The sequence below is a fragment of the Dryas octopetala genome, chromosome 2, assembly GCF_963921425.1.
Source record: "Dryas octopetala chromosome 2, drDryOcto1.1, whole genome shotgun sequence".
Taxonomy (NCBI): domain Eukaryota; kingdom Viridiplantae; phylum Streptophyta; class Magnoliopsida; order Rosales; family Rosaceae; genus Dryas; species Dryas octopetala.
The window spans coordinates 30,079,314-30,100,821 of record NC_141367.1 but is presented as its reverse complement, the minus strand read 5'-3'; the positions used below and the strand labels follow the sequence as shown (position 1 = coordinate 30,100,821).

The 21,508-nt window shown below is 37.3% G+C and overlaps 4 protein-coding genes and 1 pseudogene across 4 annotated transcripts; 3 read left to right on the top strand and 2 right to left on the bottom strand.

The window, feature by feature from the left end:
• Positions 1–657: 657 nt before the first annotated feature.
• LOC147295489 (uncharacterized protein At2g29880 pseudogene) lies at positions 658–1,805 on the bottom strand (annotated as a pseudogene).
• A 1,598-nt stretch (positions 1,806–3,403) lies between these two features.
• Positions 3,404–6,261, top strand: LOC147295488 (LEAF RUST 10 DISEASE-RESISTANCE LOCUS RECEPTOR-LIKE PROTEIN KINASE-like 2.7). The gene is made up of 3 exons (XM_086230529.1): positions 3,404–4,327; positions 4,775–4,807; positions 5,061–6,261. The coding sequence occupies exons 1-3, from the start codon at positions 3,538–3,540 to the stop codon at positions 6,197–6,199; spliced, it is 1,962 nt and encodes a 653-aa protein (XP_086086655.1). The 5' UTR covers positions 3,404–3,537; the 3' UTR covers positions 6,200–6,261.
• Positions 6,262–6,545: 284 nt separating this feature from the next.
• On the top strand, positions 6,546–9,488 carry LOC147295487 (putative leucine-rich repeat receptor-like protein kinase At1g68400). Its single transcript, XM_086231266.1, has 4 exons — positions 6,546–6,758; positions 6,875–6,944; positions 8,119–8,577; positions 8,669–9,488. The coding sequence occupies exons 1-4, from the start codon at positions 6,546–6,548 to the stop codon at positions 9,331–9,333; spliced, it is 1,407 nt and encodes a 468-aa protein (XP_086087392.1). The 3' UTR covers positions 9,334–9,488.
• A 3,555-nt stretch (positions 9,489–13,043) lies between these two features.
• LOC147295486 (leucine-rich repeat transmembrane protein kinase family protein) lies at positions 13,044–15,735 on the top strand. The gene is given in 3 exon segments (XM_086232323.1): positions 13,044–14,411; positions 15,057–15,712; positions 15,715–15,735. Coding segments are annotated over 3 exon segments (2,013 nt in total). The 5' UTR covers positions 13,044–13,075.
• An 871-nt stretch (positions 15,736–16,606) lies between these two features.
• LOC147295485 (glycosyltransferase BC10-like) lies at positions 16,607–19,316 on the bottom strand. Its single transcript, XM_086232564.1, has 2 exons — positions 18,191–19,316; positions 16,607–17,333 (listed from the first exon to the last, which is right to left on the bottom strand). Exons 1-2 carry the CDS (start codon positions 18,740–18,742, stop codon positions 16,665–16,667), a joined length of 1,221 nt encoding a protein of 406 aa, XP_086088690.1. The 5' UTR covers positions 18,743–19,316; the 3' UTR covers positions 16,607–16,664.
• Between the last annotated feature and the right edge of the window lie 2,192 nt (positions 19,317–21,508).

Genomic DNA, 21,508 nt, shown 5'->3' with positions numbered 1-21,508 from the left:
AGCCAGACATACTCCAAAATTGATTTGTTGGCTAAGGATTCTAACTCTATGAGAAGGAATTATAACCATTATTTAAATTTCATTAATCTGAAGCTTCTGTATACAAAATATGCAAGGCGTAATCCTACATGAAATATGTTCATCATAAAATTAAAACCTCTAATGAATGAATATGCAAAACTAGAACAAAGTGAATGACGTCCCATATTGATAATTTAACTTTATATACAGCTAGACCATTTTTCTTGTTTGTTCAAGTTGTCATATATCAATAACTTTTAGGCCAGGCTAAGACAATATACAACTCATGCACTCTAGCCTCATGCTATTTTAAAAATAATTCAATAAAGCAGCAAGTGTTGAGTTTTTATTGTGAACCATATAACAATTTTATCATTAACACTCCACCAACCATGCAAAGTAATAATTAAGTCTGCAACAACTATGTATAAACCAAAGCATATAGCCACATCATGCAGGGATAAATTTTATAAATTACGATTAAGAATAAATAAATCAAACATCCATTTATTTCATTATAAGCACTCAGTAGTGAAACAAATTAAAGAAAATGCAATGATTAAAGAAAATCAATTCTAAACCAAAAAGTTTAACATACTCCAAAATGCTAGACACATTAGACTCAAAAAACCACATTCAATCATCCAACTTGTTGCAGAGTATCCACACTGAGCGCTCTTCAACAGTCATTTCTAAGAACTCATCTGTGACTCCTATCTTCTTAATCGACTTAAGTGCTTTGCAGCGAGTAATAATATCCAAGTTTGGGATCTCCTTGATAGCATTCCAGAGATTATTCTTTTTCTCTCTTTCCTTTTTCTCTAATTCACGTTTCTCCATATATTTGTCCCTTTTCTCCATTAGCCTTTGCATTTCTTCAAACCTAGTGTCCATTGAACCAATTGTATCAAGGCCAAGAGAAATCTTGTCTAGAACATCGGCTCGAGCGGTCGTCTCAAATGAGCTAGTATTTCCTTCATACTCAGTTCTAGTTCTTTTTTTTTTTTAGACTAGTGCCTTCTAAAGGAGTCTCTAAAGAGGGGTCCGGGAAGGGTAGGTATGAAGTATTTTGTCCAGTTGGTGGTGCTTGGGATGATGGTTCATGTTGACTTGGTACATAGGCATCATGGCTATCATCATACACATAGTCTTCTATCCTCACACGATTACTGTCTTCAGCCCTATATATTGTTGCATCAGTATCATCGCCCAATCCAATTGAATTTGTCCCGACAGCTGTTCCATTCCCAACTACAATTCTCAAGTCCTCATAGTCTGCAAATGTGTCTGTACGAAGGTGTCTTTGGTTTGGGTGGGACTAGCAAAGAAAAAATAATAAAATTTGTTAACATATAATAAAAATTAATTTTTTTCTTTTTTACATATAATATAAAGTTATCATATAAAATATATATTTAAAAAAAAAAAAACAATAAGCTCACCTTAAGGTAATCTTCCCATACTTCATCACTAGCCGTAAACTTCTTTGTTGTTGGGTCCCACCCAAACCCAGAACTATGACGCATAAGCTCAGAAAAATTAGAATATCGGCTCTTAAACCATTTCAATCTGCTTTGGTACTGGGAATAAGTTTTTTTCTCATCAATTTTTTCATTAAGACGAGGAAGTATTTTGTTTTCTACTATTTGCTTGCTTAGCACAGCATTAGCATCACGCCATCCACGTTTGGCAGCATCAACCATGAGCTCTAACAATAAATTGCTTTCTACTGTGGTCCACATTTTATATGACATTTTTCCCTTTCCTGGTTGTGAATCTTCCATTGATCACACTGAAGTTTCACATGCCAATTATCTCAATATAATCACTATCCCAAATATCCGCAATAAATACTATACATGATATTGTTTCATAAAAAAATAGCAACATATGAATGGTACATACATACATAATGATTAATAATTTTCTCTTTGTCTATTGGCAGAGGTCATCAATTCTTTGGTTATTCTTTGCCTCTTTATCTTTTTTTTTTTTTGGCCACTTTCTTTGCCTCTTTATCTTAAGTAAGGGTTTCAATGCAAAAAGGAAAAATAATATTATAATAAGGTGTTTGAAAAAGTGATTACTAAAAGCAAAAGCATAGCAAAGAGAAAATGTTGTATATTATTGATGCCAAGCATTCTTATTGCATTCGAAGACAAACAGCTAATGGTGTATGTTATAGCTATTTATTTATACAACATATATCGAAATATGTTGCCTCCACCAACTACAACATATATTGCAGTGTCAAACAGTCTTATTGCACTCGAAATATTGCTTGCATTTCGAGTATTTTGCATTTCTACTATTTGATGCCAAACATTCTTATTGCATTCGACCAAAAAAAAAAAACATTCTTATTGCAATCGAGTAAAACTAATTAATTAATACAAAGAAATTGAAATGAGTGTCAATTGACTTCCATGAAAAACAAACAGCTAGGAAATAAATAAATAAGTAGTACTAAAGGCCTTGAATAAACCAAAGTAAATAGTGCCAGACAAAAGTATACAAACATAGTAGAAGAAAGAGGACTTGTTTGACAAACATTGTACTAGAATAAACTATTAGATTTGAGAGAGTCATAAATTGCAATTGCATTCTTTTACCAACAAAACACAATGACAACCACGGGCAAAAGATTCCTCTAATAAACTAGCAAAATATAACTAATATCTTCGTACAACTTCACAAAATATTAAAAAAAAAAAATCCCATTGAAATTTGTAAATTGTATATATAGATGCATATTTGATGTTGAGAATCCATAAACCCAATAGAAGAGAACCTAAACCCTAAAATACAAAAGAACCCTAAACCCTAAAATACAAGAGAACCCTAACCCTAAATACAAGAGAAATCATTAACTAGAAACACATGGATCTATATTACATAAAAGAATAACATCAAATTGTTGAGAACCCTACCTGGAGATGAGATCAGAAAGTGGTCTCTAATGGAAGATTGAAGGCTGTGTTGGGAGCTTACTTGTACAGCAACGTCGTAAAAAAAAAATGTTTTGGCGTGAATTCCTTTAGAAATCTTTGGGGAGAAGGTTGGAGAATTGGTATTTATACTTCATACTCCAAACTCCATCAAACTCCACTGTTTATTGAATTTTATCAAAGTCAATAACTTTTTCAATACCGTCAAACTTTAATGGACTCTTTAAAAGTCTTGATTGAATACTTACATACTTTTATAGACTTTTTAAAAGTCTTAATTGAATACCTACAGACTTTTATAGACTTTTTAAAAGTCCTATTTGAATACCATCAAACTTTAATGGATTCTTTAAAAATCTTAATTGAATACCATCAGACTTTTCAATTCCATAAAAATCCATTAAAATCTTAATTGAATACACCTTCCTTGAATTCGGCAATTATCAAGTCAACAAAACTATGATCTCCGTCAAATACCTCTCATTGTGAAACAGCATTATTATAATTCTCTCTCTACAATATTCATCATCTTTGTTCACCGTCTGTACCACAGTTTATAACATCTCAAATGAATCAAAATCTCTTTACCCACTTCATAAATCTCTGCATCCTCCTCATTTTCTTTCTCCTATCACTCCCATCATCATCTGCTGTGGATCCGCAGTACAAAGCGTGCAGTGCGCCCAAAACTTGTGGTGACCAAATCATAAGCTATCCATTCTTCATCCAAGGACAGCAAGAACCCTTCTGCGGGTACCCTGGTTTCCATCTCTCTTGCCATGAAAACAAATACCCAATTGTCCAAATTTTCGGTAACGATTACATAATCCGCAATATCAGTTACCAAAACCAGTCTCTTGTGGTCTCAAACGCTGTGTTTTCAGACTTACACAAAAGTAGTGCTTGCAATAATATTCCACTGGTCCATACCTTAAGCTTTCCAAACGATCAGTTTAAGCTCGCTCAAAACCAAACCGAATTGGTTCTGCTCTACAATTGCAGCTCTTCTTTGGTTGAGTCATTGTCAGAGTACAAGATTGGTTGCTTTCAGGGAACTAACAAAAACAGTTCAGTTTTGGCCCTGCCTCGGGATGATGTACGATTTGGGAATGCGTATGAGAAGTGTGGAAGAGATCAAGTGGTGGTGGCTGCTCCAGTTGAAAGGTATGGGAATGGGAATGGGAGTGGGGCGGGAATAGAAGAGGTGCTGAGGAAAGGGTTTGTGCTGGAATGGATCGCCGGCAACTGCCGCCGCTGCGAGCTAAGCGGAGGGAGGTGTGGCTTCAATCACACCACGTACCATTTTAAGTGCTTCTGCCCAGATTGGCCTCATTCTGGACGCTGCTATGATACAGCAGGTTAGTCTATTTCTTTCTTTATTTATTTTTTTCTGTTCTCATTTCTTAATTTGCTTTTCTTTGTTCTGTAGTAAGAGAAATAATATATGTACCGTAACTTTTAATCAGTATATTGTCCATCGCAGAAACAGAAAAAGGTATAGCCTCGGAATAGATGTGCATAAAATTGGATGCTTGCCTCATTTACATGACCTGCTGTCTTTTCTATCTGTCATGCCATAATAAAATACATTTTCTGAAAGGTTATGATTTTGACAAAATGAAACTCTTTGTTGACAAAATTTTTGAATTTGGTTAACACACACATACAGTCGCACATATGGAGAGTTTTTAAATGATCAATGTGCATTATCTTGTTTTTGTTGAATGCCAATTTTATCTATGCCACTTCAATCTTCTTTGCTTTAAGCTACCAACATTTTTCTTTATTTGCAATTTATGTTGCAGGAGATGAGAAATTGGGATTGAAGCTAAAACTAGGTAAGATCCATGTCTCTTTAATTAAATATCTAATTTTTATGGATACTCTCATTCAGGGACAACTATTTTAACCCATGGAATGATATCTAATTGTTATGGATACTCTCAATCCCAAGTGTTCTTATTATGGAATGATATTTCAGGGTTTTGAATATCGCCATTTAAGTTTTTATGGCAAACTCTCTCAAAAAAGCTAGTTTATATTTTCCATGATCTTGCATTGCATGAATTTGTCATTTGTTTCTTTGATCAGCATTGGGAATTGCTGGTGGTTTCATCCTCACGGTTCTAGTGGTTACTGCTTGCGGCTTAAGGAGGAAGTTATCATCTAATAGATTTATTTTCTTTCCAAAGAAGGAGAACCAAGATCGTCAAGCTGTTGAGGCTTTTCTAGTGAACAATGGGCCACTTCAAGTTAAAAGATACAGCTATTTGGAGATCAAGCAAATGACCAACTCCTTCAAAGAAAAATTGGGGCAAGGGGGCTATGGTGGTGTATACAAAGGAACATTAACTGACGGCCGTCTTGTAGCAGTGAAGGTCTTGAACAAATCAAAGGGTAATGGAGAAGAATTTATGAATGAGGTTGCAGCCATTAGTAGAACTTCCCATGTCAACATTGTCAGCTTGTTGGGTTTTTGCTTTGAGGGTTCAGAAAGAGCTCTCATCTATGAATTCATGCCGAATGGATCTCTTGAGAAGTTCATATTTGATGCAAACAACCCCCAAAAAGATGTTCATTTGGGATGGGAAACATTGGAACGAATTTCACTTGGCATTGCTCAAGGACTAGAGTACTTACATCGTGGTTGCAACACAAGAATTTTGCATTTTGACATAAAGCCTCATAACATTCTTCTTGATGAAAACTTCTCCCCGAAAATCTCTGATTTCGGCCTTGCTAAAATATGCAACAGGAAAGAGAGTATCGTGTCAATGTTGGGTGCCAGAGGTACTGCTGGATACATTGCTCCAGAAGTCTTCTGTAGAAATTTTGGAGGGGTCTCACATAAATCCGATGTATACAGTTATGGAATGATGCTTTCAGAGATGGTTGGAGGAAGAAGGAACATCGATGCTGAAGCTGAAGATACGAGTGAAATATATTTTCCGCATTGGATTTACAGGCGTATTGAGCTCGATGAAGAACTTGGACTGCAAAGCATAATGAATGAGGAAGACAAAGCAAGAGCAAGGAAGATGATAATAGTGAGCTTGTGGTGCATACAAACAGACCCTTCAAACCGGCCAGCGATGAGAGAAGTCATAGATATGTTGGAAGGGAGTGTTGATTCCTTGCAGATTCCACCCAAGCCCTACTTGTCTTCTCCTCCTCCAAATCCCCTGCTGGCAGATTCTTCTACTACTATGGTATCAGTATCACTACAATAGAATCCTGTAATTTTTTAGTTGAAGGCATCTATATATTATTTATTTCCAGGAAATTTGATGAATTCTGAACAATATTGCAGTAAACTTATTAGATTTAATTCGTCTGTTATTGTTAAACCCAGCTGACCAAAACAGCTAAGCAGAGTAGAATGAATATAAAAAACATTGTTGTCTTTTTACATAATTTTATATTTCGTAAATCATATACAATTATACACGTACGTGAACACCACTGCCCAACCCAAGTCCTCAAAAGTCACACTAGTACATTCATTGGCTCTCCTCTCACTCTCCAGAGCCAGAGACCCTTAACCTTTCAACGTGTGCTCTCATTTGCAGAGCAAGAATGGCAGCGAACTTAGCCACCGTTACTGTCATGAGCTCGTTTTTCTTTCTCCTTGAAGCCTCATCAAACCCAACTATAGAGGCATCTCCAGCGAGTCCATTGCCTGTAAACGAATCGGCCAATACTATTACTCACCACAATGGAACAGAGAAATTAACTCTGATCGCCATCATAGTCGGCGATGCTTTGGTTCTAGTTTTGGTTTCACTACTTGTATTCTGCTGCTTCCAAGGGTAGCTTATGTTCGCTGCTTCACGGTAAGTAAGCGATTCAGTTTGCTTGTTTGATTTCTGTTTGGTTGCTAAGAAAATTATGTTATTTTTTAACAGATATCCAAGGGCCCTGAGCCCTTTCACCTTTCGCCCACTTGGGACGAGGACTCGTGGGACTCTGGAGCTAGTCAGTGATTGTAGCAGTTTGTATCTTGGATTTTTGATTGCACTCAACTTTGAATCTTACTTGATGGCTCTACTCACTTCAATCTCGAGCTTAATTAATATTGAACCCTTCTACATGCTTCATGAGTTGGTACTCCTATAAAGTTTACATGTATATTTACAAATGATGTAAAATGAGTTTTAAGAAGTAGGGAAGGTTTGATATTTGAGGAAATAATCTCCATTGTTTGATTTCTATTTTCTCGAGTTAAATTGGTGGAAGTCTTAAAATGCTGTCATTGTGTTCTGATTATAGATAAATAGATGGTTCAAGTTCAATGTACTTCAAAGAAGATTAAAACCCAACTCTTTTTTATATACTACCTAGTACTCGATCGATCCAGATCAAATCTTGTCCCTTTCTTTCTAAGCTTCCCAAAAACAAAGCAAGTGTGGTATGGAATGAGTACGATAAAGTGCACATGTCGTATGTTTGTGATATTGGATCTCTCTTCAATTCAATATCTAATTCATATATATAGATACTCTCATCTTAGGAAATCTTATCTTGCCAACAACTTCTCCAACACATAAAATAAATTTATTGAAAAGAGAGAAAGTTAAAGGAGAAACACATATTAAAATAAATTTAAAAAGCAACACCAAAATAAAATAAACTTAAAACTATCTTGAACCATTAGATTTAAATCGGGACAAATAGCAATATGTAATTAAAAGATAAAAAAGGTTAGAAGTGGATTTCATTAAAGAAAATGCTATACTTTTTTTTTCAAAAAAAAAATATATATATCTTATCGATCACATGCCAACCACCTACGTGCCACGTCAAATTATTACAATAGTTATAAAAATAGTTGATCAAAAGTTAAACTACAGGACATGACGGAAGTGGAAAATGACTTATACTGTTATACAACGTAGACAATTGTCATTTGGCCTAATTTTATATACGTAAACAGTAAATCCTATACATTGAGACTCCCACTTCCACGCGCGTTCATTACACAATTACCTAAGTCCTCACACTGTGAGTCAGTCACAGTTGTACATTGCCCCTCTTCTCACTCTCCAGATCTAGGAACCCTTTACCTTTCTATGTCTGGTCTCGTTTGCAGAGGAAGAATGGCAGCGAAAGCCACTCTTTTTGTCATGAGCTTGTTTTTCTCTCTCAACAGCGAACAATGGAACAGTGAAGCTAAGTCCAGAGGCTCTGATCGGCATCATAGTCGGCGATGCTTTGGCTGTCATTTTTGCATCGCTAGTTGTATACTGCTGGTTCAGGCGGAAGTACGCGGCGAAGCCCGATGAGTTAGAAAGGGGTGAACTGGTGGTCTTCGATGGGATGGTGAAGCCGTTGAAGCTAGAGGTTTTGCGCAGAGGGTTTCGCAGTTTCTGCCCTGCGTTGATGAAGACTGTTCTGGACGGTGGCAAGGTGGTTGTGTTTGTGAAGAGGGTTAGGGTTGATGATGAGATTGGCGAGGAGAAGATGGGAGAATTGGAGCAACACATGGAGGTGTTACGGCGGCTTAGGCATCCCAATGTTGTGAGTTTGGCGGCTTATTACTCTTGTAGGGAGGAGAAGTTGTTCGTATATGATTACATGCCCAGCTGTACCTTATATTCGATGCTTCACGGTAAATGGATCATGATCGATGAGTCGAATTAATTTCATTGGTTTGAGTTTGGTTTCTCTTTTATTTCGACCTACCATATATTTTTGAACAGGTCGCCCAGGGCCCGGTGGAAGAACACTAGACTGGAGCTGGAGACTGAAAATCGCAGCGGGAGCAGCTCGAGGCATAGCTTTCATTCACAACTCCGGAGGATCCTCCCTTAATAAGTTGCTGACTCACGGTAACATCGAATCCGCCAACATTCTCGTAGACGGGACCGGAAACGCTCGAGTCTCCGACTTCGGACTCTCCGTGTTTGCATCTCCAACCGCTACAAAACCCTGGTGCTACAACGACTGCAGCGGAGAAATAACGCAGGAGTCGGACGTGTACGCGTTCGGTGTGCTTCTACTGGAGTTGCTCACAGCGGTAACACCAGAAATGTATTCATATGGTGGGCCCGGTGGTGGCCATTCGAGGAGGTGGGGTGTGGGCAGTTGGATCAGGCATGTGGTGAGAGATGAATGGAGGTTTGCTACATTTGACCGGGAGCTCATGAGGGACGACGATACTGATCGATTTGAGAATGAGGACGAGATGGTGAGGCTTTTGCAGGTCGCAAAGGCTTGCACATCTCGGCCTAATCAGCGACCCACTATGGCTCACGTCGCCAAAATGATCGAGGAGATTGGCGATGTGGACGTCAAGTCCTTTGACTTCTTAACGGAGTCGCCTTCGGAGGACACGTTTGACCTCTTAACGGAGTCACCCTTCTAGGACAGTGATCGTTTCAACTCTTTTTCTTTTTCTTTACTCAAGTTTGAATCTTACTTCATTGCTGTGCTCACTTCAATCTTGAGTTTAATTGTTCAATGTATTTGCATTTCTCTTTTCTGGGTTTGAAAATGTATTGCTTTTTACTTGTTTCTCAAATTAAGTTTTTTAGACAGGCGGTTATCTACATGCTTCATCACTCATGAGTTGAGGTTTTTTTTTTTTTTTTTTTTTGGCCAAGAAAGTGGGGAGGTTTGGCACTCGAGGAAATCTCCATTGTTTGATTTCTATTTTTTGGTGGAAGTTTTAAGATGCTGCCAATTTGTTCTGGTTGTAGGTAAATTGACGATTGAAATTGAACGACGATGAAAACCCCAACTCTTTTATATACTACCTTGTACTCCATTTCAAATTATATCCACCTCACAAATTAGTGTAGTGTGGAATGATCGAGTACAATGAAATGCAGATAGAAATGCTAGGTTGAAATGTTCATGCTAAGATAATTATAATCCAAGCTAATATATGAACACATCTAATTATCGTTTAAGATTACATTATGTGAACATTTTTTGTGTGACTATCACACTATGACGTAAACGAGTTTATACTTTTAAGGATAACCTTAATGAATATACACATGTTATAGCATATGTGGAGTGGTTATAGTATGTCTGTGACGGTCACATTGAAAATTACTTGTACCTTGTAAATAGCAAAAAATTATCATGTAGAATCAATATATCGTCACGAAGTGTAACAAATTAATTCATGTGTTATAATTGTAGAGTCTTTTAGGGTATAATATTAAGAGATAATTAAACTTAGGTCCTTTAGAAAAACAGTTTTTTGATGAAGACCGGATGTGTTTTAAAATTTATAAGAAAATTGTTTTAATTTATAATAAAGTCATTCCCCGATTTGAAGGGTATTTCTCATTTTAGGTTGTAGAGTGAGCTTTGTAGAGACTACATATTAGGTTTTAACTCCGAGATTTTTGGCGTCCAAAATATTGGAGTTAAAACCTAACATAAAACCGTCAAAAAATAAAAATAAAAGAACTTAATTAAAAATCATAAATCACTACCAATTTTAATTTAAGAAAAACTTATAAAATGAACTAAACTCTAAGTCTCCCTAATATTAATGACGTTCATTGATATTATAATACGTATATTTAATTATAATACATAACAGTATATCACTATATCCAATAATTTCTTGTAAATAGCATCTCCCAATACATACTTAATACTTTAGTGAAAAGTCATGGTGGAACCCGTTTTGGGTTATCTTCCAAAGGCCCTAAAATATCTATGGATTAACTTGTGAGCCCATCGAAATAACCTAAAGTAGCCCAATAAAAAATCAAGCAGTAATCATTTTCAATGTTTTAAGGCCTACCGCGGAAAAATTCTTATTAGATGGCGCCATGTTTAAGTTGGAGTGAAATTTTGGTATTATTTTCCAATCACATTTGAATTGGGAGAAACAATACACTACATTGAAGACATAATAATTACCGGTTGTTTAATGCACTCCTTTGAAACCCACCCCAAAAAAAAAACATAAAAATAAAGCCGTTTCCTAACTGTAGTGCACTACTATACACTCAGTATTATTTTAATGGATTAACTATCCATTTATATATATATGATCAAATCTAACTTTAGACCAAATGATGAACGATATGTTCCAAAGTAACAATCAATTAATGCTACTTTTGATAACATTTTAGTTACTTTTGGAAATGTGAAAACTAAGAGTAAAAAGAATGATAACAAGTTGGTCTAAAAGGCACGGTGTAGCTCTACAATCAACATGGCATCTGCATGGCTTATGATCAGTTTATGAAACTTTGGTCTTGCCACAAATTCTATATTATAAATTGCACATTCTACATATTCTAATGGACCACACGAGGAGTGAAAGTAATGCACTCTAATTAATTAATTAGAACCTTTTTTTTTTTTTTTGTCAGCTAATTAATTAGAACCTTAACCACACACTGTAGCCTGTAGGGAGCATGAAATGACTGATTGATTTTATTCTAACGATGACAGTAAAAAAGCAAAAGCAACGCCCTCCAGACTTCGGGAACAAGACATCCTGCCCCAGCATCCTGCAAGCAAGACCTTTCAAAGCTTAATTACCAGATTACCCCTTCGTTAGAAGATCTCATTTATTTGGCCAAAAAAACAAGAAAAAGAAATAGAAGATCATGTAATACTAGTTATTGGGTTGTTTTTTCTAATAGTTACGGTATGATTATATTAGAGGTTAGTGTCACATTTTAAATAGTTACTCTGGTTATCATTTGTATTGTTCTCTATTTTTGTTTGGCCAAATGCCAATTTTGGTTTTTGTAATTTTATGAAATTTACACTTTGGTCATTTATTTTTTTTTTTTTGACGATTTTGGTCTTATATTTTATATACAATAACAAATAAGTCTAAATAGTTAATATTATTTAAATTGTTGATGAAAAATTTGACGTGAAAGCACGTGCTTCACACATAAGTGATATTTCGGATAATTTAAGCTTCTATTCGTTATTTAACATATTCAGTTTGATGTTGAAATTTTTTATTTTTTCAATTCTTCCAAACTCATTGCGTAGAATGATGGGTATGACTTATATAGGTGTATAGGTAGAGTAAGATGTCTGAAATGCCACTTATTTACAAAGTGCATTAGATTTTCCATTATCAATTTAAATAAGGTTAACGATTTGGACTAATTGTTATCATAGTACATGATTGAAATTGTACAAATTAAAAGAACATGACCAAAAGTATCATTTAACCTTTTTGTTTTATTTTATTTGAATGAGTGTTTTTTTTTTTTTTTTAGAAAAATACTTGAGTATTCAGAAATGAATAACAAGATTGTCCTTATTATCAATGATATGAGCCCATAATAGGGTCTACCATCTTCTCTCCGTACCCCATTAGGCTATTATGGACTCATGTAATTGATTATAAAGACAATTTTGTACTCATTTCTGAATACCCAAGCACTACCTTTTTTTTTTTTAATCAATAACCACGTTACTATTATTTATTAACTATAATTCTTTATAGTGATCAAGAGTCTAGTTTATGAGCCATTGTGGCTATTTCAGACTTTAAGTCAATCTCAATAATCACATATTATAATAGAACATTGACTCATTTAATGAAACATGTGATATGAGCTAGGGCACGCGTGTCAGAAGATCGTGTGAGTACGGAAGATCGTCTGATTTACGGTACAAGAATCATGCGTTTGGCATGATTTGGGCGTTCCCAAAAGCTACCAAGTCCCCACGTGTCAGCTCCTTGTTGACTGGGCAATGCTCGTCTACAACCCGGCATAAATATTAATTAATAAACCTCATCCCATCCCCACTATTTCACCGTTCATATCCATTAGCTGTCACACCTCATAAGCATGCGAAACGACATAGATTTCGAGCGTCTTACACACTGCCACTGAAACGTCAAGGGCATCACTGTCATTTCAGTTCGAATCCCCCCACAGTAAAACAAGGTACAGGTTACATGCTTTTTCAGTGTTCCACTCGATCAATCCACCTCAGCCCAGCTATTTAATTACAATTAAACCCTCCACTTCCCCACTAATTACACCAATAGCCAATCAACCCACTTTAGTCTATAGTACATTGGCTCCCTCAGTCCTCACTCCCTACAGTCTGACCCTTCACCTCTCTCTCTCTCTCTCTGCTATAATTTGCAGAGAAAAATGGTAGCCAAAGCCATTCTCTTACTCATGCACTTGTTCTTCTCTCTTCTCCATGCCTCCACAAACCCAGATTCCCAACCTTTATTAGCATTCAAAACCAGTTCTGACGCTTCCAACAAGCTCACCACCTGGAACTCTTCCTCCGACCCATGCACCTGGACCGGAGTCTCCTGCACCCGAAACCGGGTCTCGCGACTCGTCCTCGAGAACCTGGACCTACACGGCTCGTTCGAGTCGCTAACCGGTCTGACTCAGCTCCGAGTTCTCAGCCTCAAGCGGAACCGCCTCTCCGGCCCCATTCCCGACCTCTCTAACCTCACTGCTCTCAAACTTCTCTTCCTCTCCTACAATGGCTTCTCCGGCGACTTCCCCGCCTCGGTAACCTCGCTTTTCCGGCTTTACCGCCTTGATCTGTCCTACAACAACTTGTCCAGCGAGATTCCGGCGACAGTCAACCATTTGACCCATCTTCTCACGCTCCGGCTTGAGGCGAACCAGTTTTTGGGTTCGATTTCTGCTTTAAACCTCCCCAATCTGCAGGACTTGAATGTGTCAGCGAACCGTTTGTCTGGTGAAATACCCAAGTCCTTGTCGGACTTTCCCGAATCCGCTTTTGCTCAAAACCCGGCTCTGTGTGGGTCTCCAATGCAGAACTGCAAGGAAGTAGCGAACGACCCGACTCGACCCGGATCTGGCGGAGCTATTGCGTCCCCAGTAATGCCTGCCGGCAACCCAACTGTAGTAGCATCGTCTCCAAGTTCATTGCCTTCAAACTCAGCCCCCAACAAATCGCCAAAAACCCATCACAATGGAACATCCAAAATAAGTCCAGTGGCTCTAATCGCCATCATAGTCGGCGATGCTTTAGTTCTAATTTTGGTTTCGCTGCTTCTCTACTGCTACTTCTGGCGGAACTTCGCGGCCAAAATGCGGCAGGGCAAGAGCGCCTCAAAGCTGCAAGAGAGCGAGAAGATCGTGTACTCGTCGAGCCCGTACTCGGTCCAACCCGGGTTCGACCGGGGTCGAATGGTGTTCTTCGAGGGGGTGAAGCGGTTCGAGCTGGAGGACTTGCTCCGAGCTTCGGCGGAGATGCTGGGAAAAGGAGGGTTTGGGACGGCGTACAAGGCGGTTCTGGATGACGGCAATGTGGTGGCCGTGAAGAGGCTTAAGGATGCTCAGATTGGCGGGAAGACACAGTTTGAGCAACACATGGCGGTGTTGGGGCGGCTTAACCATCCCAACATTGTTAGTTTGAGGGCTTATTATTTTGCAAGGGAGGAGAAGTTGTTGGTCTACGATTACATGCCCAATGGCAACTTGTTCTGGTTGCTTCACGGTAAGTTGTTGCATTAACTTTGCCTGCTTATTTTCTGTTTGGTTGGTAAGAAAATGTAAAGTTTTTGTTTAGGGTTTGGGAGATTTTTAAATTTCATTCTGGTTTCCTACATGTTGTTAAAATAGGTCAAACGTGGACCATTTTGATTGGGGTCTGAAATGTACAAAGTATGTATGTTCATGTGACCTGCATAGCTTACTAGCTAGTCTGCTGGGTCTTCCAGTAGACCTGAGAGGAGCGCGAGAGGGGTGTGTTTGTTTGATGGTTTTAAGATTTCTAGGTAGGGATGGGGCCTCTTGCTGTTTCTTTATAGATAAAGCAACAACAGTTATAGATGAGGACATAAAATGCACTTAATTGCGATTTGGGAATTGGGATTACTGGGTGCTTCCGTGCTTGTACAGTCTGTCTACTGTGCACTGCTACTGCTGGCTGTCTTTATTTTCTTTCACTTTTATCCTTTTTGTTTTCTTTGTTTCGTCTCTTTCCTTCTTTCCTGCTTAAATAGGACCCAAAAGTTGAGCCACTATCCCTATTCTTAGTATTCTAGGCTCTAGATCACTTTACCCCTTTAGACCAAATCAAATTGTTTATTTTTGGTGAAGAATGTAATTTTGATGAAGTTATAAGGGTTAATTTGAACAGGGAACCGAGGCCCTGGGCGAACCCCACTGGACTGGACCACAAGGCTGAAAATCGCAGCGGGTGCGGCGCGTGGCGTGGCTTGCATTCACAACTCGTGCAGTCCCCTTAGGCTCACCCACGGTAACATAAAGTCCACCAACATCCTCTTGGACCGGACCGGGAACGCTCGTGTCTCCGACTTCGGACTCTCCGTGTTTTCTCCTACTCCCGCCGCCACGTCAGCCGCTTCTCGATCCTGCGGCTACCGTGCTCCCGAGACAATGGACGGCCGGAAATTGACGCAGAAATCGGACGTGTACGCGTTCGGTGTTCTTCTGCTGGAGCTGCTGACAGGGAAGTGCCCCTCCGTGGTGGACAGTGGTGGGCCCGGTGGTGGGTATGGTGGGCTTGTGGACCTGCCCAAGTGGGTCCAGTCCGTGGTCAGAGAGGAGTGGACGGCGGAGGTGTTTGACTTGGAACTGATGAGGTACAAGGACATTGAGGAGGAGATGGTGGGGCTTTTGCAGGTCGCGATGGCTTGCACGGCGGCATCACCTGATCAACGGCCCAGGATGAGCCAAGTGGTGAAGATGATCGACGAGATTCGGGGCGTGGCGGCGTCGCCGGGTCATGAGGCATTTGACTCCATGTCGGAGTCGCCTTCTTTTTCGGAGGACACACGTGCGGAGCTAGTCAGTGATCATTGACGCTGTTGTGTTTCTGTTGTAAATCTTTTTTTTTTTTTTTGCTTTTGTTTTGTTACGCTGGTTTTGTTTCTCTTGCTTGCTTTTTTAATTTTCATTTCTGCTAATTACAAGGATTTCCAACGATTTTATACAGAGTTTGATTCCTAGCAATTGGTCAAAGAATTAGCTCATTACTGAAGACTAAAGTGGTTTGCTGTTTCACTATTACTGAGTAAGTTATGTTTAGATAACTAGCTTATGCTTGACCAAAAAAAAAGATAACTAGCTTATGAAAGATAGAAGCCCCAAAAGTGGTCATCATTATTGGATCTCCTAAACCCTAATCCCTAAATATAATTGGGTCTCCTTTTGTGCCATTAAAATTGGGCTCACCTGTTTCAAAAATAATTAGGTGTGGCTATTTCTACCATTTCACAAAAACATGGCTTGTTTCATCTGCATAATATATGTGAGAGCCACATAGATATTAAATATAGAAGGTCCCATTTTTATTGGAGAGATAATAGTAGACATAATTAGTTGAAATTGTACAAATAGTTCTATTCAAATGAAATGAGACTATTGTAATGCTATTTTGCTAATTCTAAGTTTTTTTTGTGAGCAGTACATGCCAAGTTGAATTTGGCTTTTTAAAGCTGTTTATCCAAGTGCTTACTGGCTTTGAGCACCGTGTAATAATAGTAATGAACTAACAATTTATCAACAGAGAAAACAGTATAATAAAGTGAATTTATGACCATTTTCATTTTGTAATCTATACTTTTTTTTTTTTTTTTTTTTTTTTTTTTTTCCGATTAGGCGAAGTGGGGATCAAATTTGAACACAGTTCCAACTAGGCTACCCTACTAACTGCTTTTTATACTCTAACCTCATTCAACCAAATCACGAATAAATGACTGGTGCATATGTCATATATTCATATCTATCTGTTGAAGTGCATGAGCTTTGGTGCAAATCTCAGCAACCTATCCAAAGTACCGGAGGTGAACTTCCTGGCGAATAAGAAACAAACATCTGTGCTCTCCAAAGTACTGATGGTGAACTTGCTTACATTATCTACACACTTAGTACTATTCCTCAAGCTCTCCAACAGCTCAACCGTGACATCTGTTCTCGTGAACTTGGCAGGGTGTGGGCCACCCTTGGACCAATCAACCCATGTCAAACTCCTATTGGAATTCTTGGCCGAGAATCTCATGTTCACAAATGTTGGCAAGTAATGCTCATCTGCATAACATGAACGTTTGCAGAACTTCTGGAATATTGGGAAGTTATTTCTGTCCGAGACAACTTCAATGGCAATGTCTCTGTCCATTTCAAACCACTGTGACCCTTTCCTCCATTGTTTCAATGAGATTTGTGGGAACATATGCCAGTTATATCGGCCACGCCCAACCGGGCCTGGCTCATCATAGGCCTCTACAAATGTTTTGTTGGAGTGTAGGAGGTAAGAGTAGACAGTGGAGAAGTTGTAGAGTGGAATGCATGACTCTGAGAGCAGAACAAATCGCTCGTTTGAGAAATCAAGAAGTGCATTCGCCAATAGCCGCCGCTCTGCCTCGATCATGTTCACATTTCCCCATTCTACTTCCTGAAATTCATGTAGAAGATCAAAATAGTAAGAACAATTTGGCAATGAAATGAAGATGTTCAATGTTCTTTATTATTGCTAGAAATAGAAACTCAAGGAATGCTGCTAAATGGGATTGTCAATGCCAGTTTGGGACACTGATAGTCTCATTAATGAACAAATTGGGTTCCACTTAATGTAGAAGTTATTGGAAATCATTGGACAATTTCAAAGAAAATGGACTTGCAATATAGTGATTGCTTAGCATTCTACTCTACCCAATTGAATATATTGTTCATTTTTTTCTCATAGTTTGCATAAATATATTTTTGATGAAGTACATATTCACCATATTACTGAAAGCTATTCCCCACATTAGTGAAGGTCGTGGATCAAATCAAGTAATTATTAAGAGAATTATGATGATTTGAAGGTATCTGATAGTTCATGAACCAAGGATTAGATTATGAGCTTTGGGGATTTCTACACGAAATATGTGCTTCGAGTAGGTAGTTTGTCTAAACAGAGCAGGTACCCTCTTAAGCATATAATTTTCAGCCAACGACTTTGTAACTTAAACTTTTTAGTCAATCAACTTCACATTCTATCTAGTTACATTTCATTATATATACTTTCACTTGTCCCTTTCTGAACTATTTTTAGCTCCAAATTTCGTTGGGTGCCCTCTGCTTTTGGCAAATTGCAAGTGTACAACTACACAATGAAGATCACAGTTTACTACCCTTAATAATTTGCTTCTTCAATTCTATAGTCCCTGTTATGAAACCTGAATACGGATTTTAAGTCTAAAAAGTCTAAGAGTATCACAAATATAACAAATTTATGCAGACAAGTCTAAAAGTAAGCAAGGAACTGACCTGGCTAGGAATTCTTCTGCCCTGAAAAACAGGACTTTCTGGGTATGATCCATTGTAAGATGGATTTGAGTGCACATAAATTGAGTACAAGCCTTGATGCCCTTTGAAGAACTTGTCCCACAATGGGGCCAAAAGAACAGGGCCCTTTGTCAAGAACATGAAAGCCACCTTGGGAACTCGATGGAATGGATATTCAGGAATCCGAGGAGTCATTGAAGCTCTCCATAGCAATTCCTCATCGTCCATGTCGTGCAAGACCTTAGGCGGCTTCAAATATTCCTTTAATCCTATGTGGGGGTGACTCATATTGGATGGTGCAGCTTTTACATTTGGCATTAGCACATGTGAATTGGATGGAGATGATGAAGTTGTGAAGGAGAATTGCGCTAATTGCAGACTAATTGAAAAGTCTTTCATATAGAAGCTAAGTACAAGTCCAAGGGTTAAACCACCACCAAAGAGGAGGAAATAAGAAAGGAGATTGAGGAGGTAGAGTTGGGCATTCAAGAGTTTTGAGAAGAAGCTTAATGGGTTTAGATTTTGACCCTTCATTATAGAAAATATATATATATATTAACTATTATAAATATTTACAAGAAACTTAGATGGCTCTCCTATCAAGAAAGCCTCAATTGATCTTCAACAAAGAGTTTGAGAACAAGAGGGCCAACTGAAAAACTTTGGGATATCAAAATTGGCAAATACCAAGTTGAATATATTGAATGGTTGTAAACTACAGAAAATGGCAAGACAGTGTAAATTTCTATATAGCTTTTGCACATATATATCAGAATCTCTTTGATATAAAAAAAAAAATGTAAATGAGCTTTTTTTGGTAATAAATCAATGAAATAATTCACAAACAAAAATAACAGATAAATTAATATGTATGCTTTGGCCTGTGATCGTTATTAAACAAAGAATCAAATCAAAGAAATCTGAAACACAAGCATATGTATTTGTGTGTGAACGAACCCAGAACTGGAAACAGCATATATATAAGGTATACGAACCAGGGAGTTGTAGAGCAAAAAAGGATGAAGAATGGAGAAGTTAAAAAGAGAGAGATGAGAGCGTGGGTGAAGTAAGGTCTGTGCCTGCATTTAATTTATGTGTTGAGGGGCTATATGCATGCTGCTCATGACTTCTTCTCTAGATCATAGGGTAGGGCCTGGACTCTCCATTACGACCTGTCTACAACAGTCCAACGTACTGGAATGGGAATTAGAGTTTACATTTTTGTTAAAATGTAACGCTTTTTCTTTTTAATTTACAAAACATACAAATTCCATTTTTTGTGGACCCAGAATTTTCTTTTGGTGCAAATTGACTCTTCATTGCAGAGGAGGAGAAACAAAGATTGATTACCTTTGGTGGTTCATTATTAAAAATTAAAATTAAGATCAAGGAAGAAAAATATTTTAAAGAAAACAAAACACATTCCTTGTAGAGAGAGAGAGCCGTCTCTTGAGTCTTGAGTCTTGAGTCTTGCTGTTACACGTGGACTGTGTTTAGTTTTGAAACGACGGAGGCGTTCACTGTGAGTTTGCGTGGACTTTGAAATATATGTTACACTATTAAAAGCCGCCAATTAATAATGTAATATGGTACACTCCTTGTGGAAAACGTAGCTTCCACTTTTGCGACACGTTTTCAAATGATGTGGTCTACTGGTCTCTGTGGAATTGTGGATCATATTGGTAACCGAAGAAACTCCCCTTTGGATTTCATATTTTCATTCCATGCAAATCTAAACAATCTTTTCTTATTTTTTTCTCTTTTTGATCAACTAAATCATCTTTTGTTAAAAAGAAAAAAAACAAATAAAAAAATTCAACGCGGTTGTCACATTTTGATCCCCATGTGATGGACCCCTCGAATTGGAAAGTTCAATCTCTCTTATTCCCTTTCTCTTTTCTTTTTCCATGACAATTCATGCAGAAGAGGATAGGAAGGTTCATGATTCGAAGTGCCAAGATTATTTCTAATTCTTTAAATATATATTACGAATGAGATTATTTATTTAATTACTAAATATAAAATTAAGAGGAGATGTAATAAGTAAATATAAAAAAGTTTAAATAATATTTAATGCTTTTAGCCTTTGATAACGATGAATCTGATGAAAAGTTGAAAACCCATTGTATTTTTTTTTCTTTAACATTTTTTTTTTGTTCTAAACAAATTATAAAAGATTTACATGCCATAGAAAAAAAAAAATATTTTTGGGACATGCACTAAATGAGAATGACTGACATGACAACAACCGATACTGCACAAGGACGATTTGGAATTTTGGAGAATGGGAGTATTAGGGGCCCTAGGGCTAAATCAAGCTTTAGGCCAATTTGGTGTGCTCTGATAATAATCTGTTGTGAAAATAACTGCTGTGAAATAAAATAGTGAAGTATTTGATAAATTATATTCTTAAAAATATTTTGAGTATAAAAATATTTGTTTTGTATTTGATAAATTTTAATGTTAAAGTGATGTAACTAAGTAAAATGACTAAAATAGACGTAATATGTTAAACTATATTTTACTCATTTGTTTGATAAAAATAACAGATACTTGCACTGCAGTATTTTCCAGTTACATACTTATACATGAAAATTTGCTTTGTAATTAGTCCACAAACTTAAATTATACGTGTTCATCAAGAATTCTTATAATTTTCATGGGGTATATAACGTGACCACAAATAATAGTTTATCAATCTATTAATCTGGTTTTCATGGAATCAATCTATTAATATAGCAGTTTTTCAATGTAGTACTGTAAACCAGACAAGCTCTCCTAAAAGGCGATAAACTAAAGTTCTGAACTTAAAACATATGAAAGATGCCTTCTTAATTGCTCCTAATCCAGTTCAATAATCTATACACAATCACTATATATGAAGTATATTAGATAATTCATAGGAATACCACAGTCAAATTGAATCCTCCTAGAGAGAGCTCAAGAGTAATTATGAGTCGTAAGGAAAACTGAATAATAGAAAGTTAGAAACAAAGAAATGAAAACATAATTAAAAATAAAAAATCACTCAAAAATGAAAAACTTAAATCTAAACAAAATTAAAATTTGACAATTGGAGTTCCAAATTCTGAAATCAAGAGATATTAATGTATTGGGGTTGTGGGAGAGAGGATGGAAAACATAGAGCAAGTGATTTTAAGAAGAAAAGAAAACAATAGATTATATAAACCCTAAAATTTAAGAGAACGGGAAGAATTGATAATTAAAAAAGATAAGAAATTTATCTAGATTTTTGTGCGCTTAAAGAGTGGAAGAACTTCAATAGAATAAAGAAGAAGA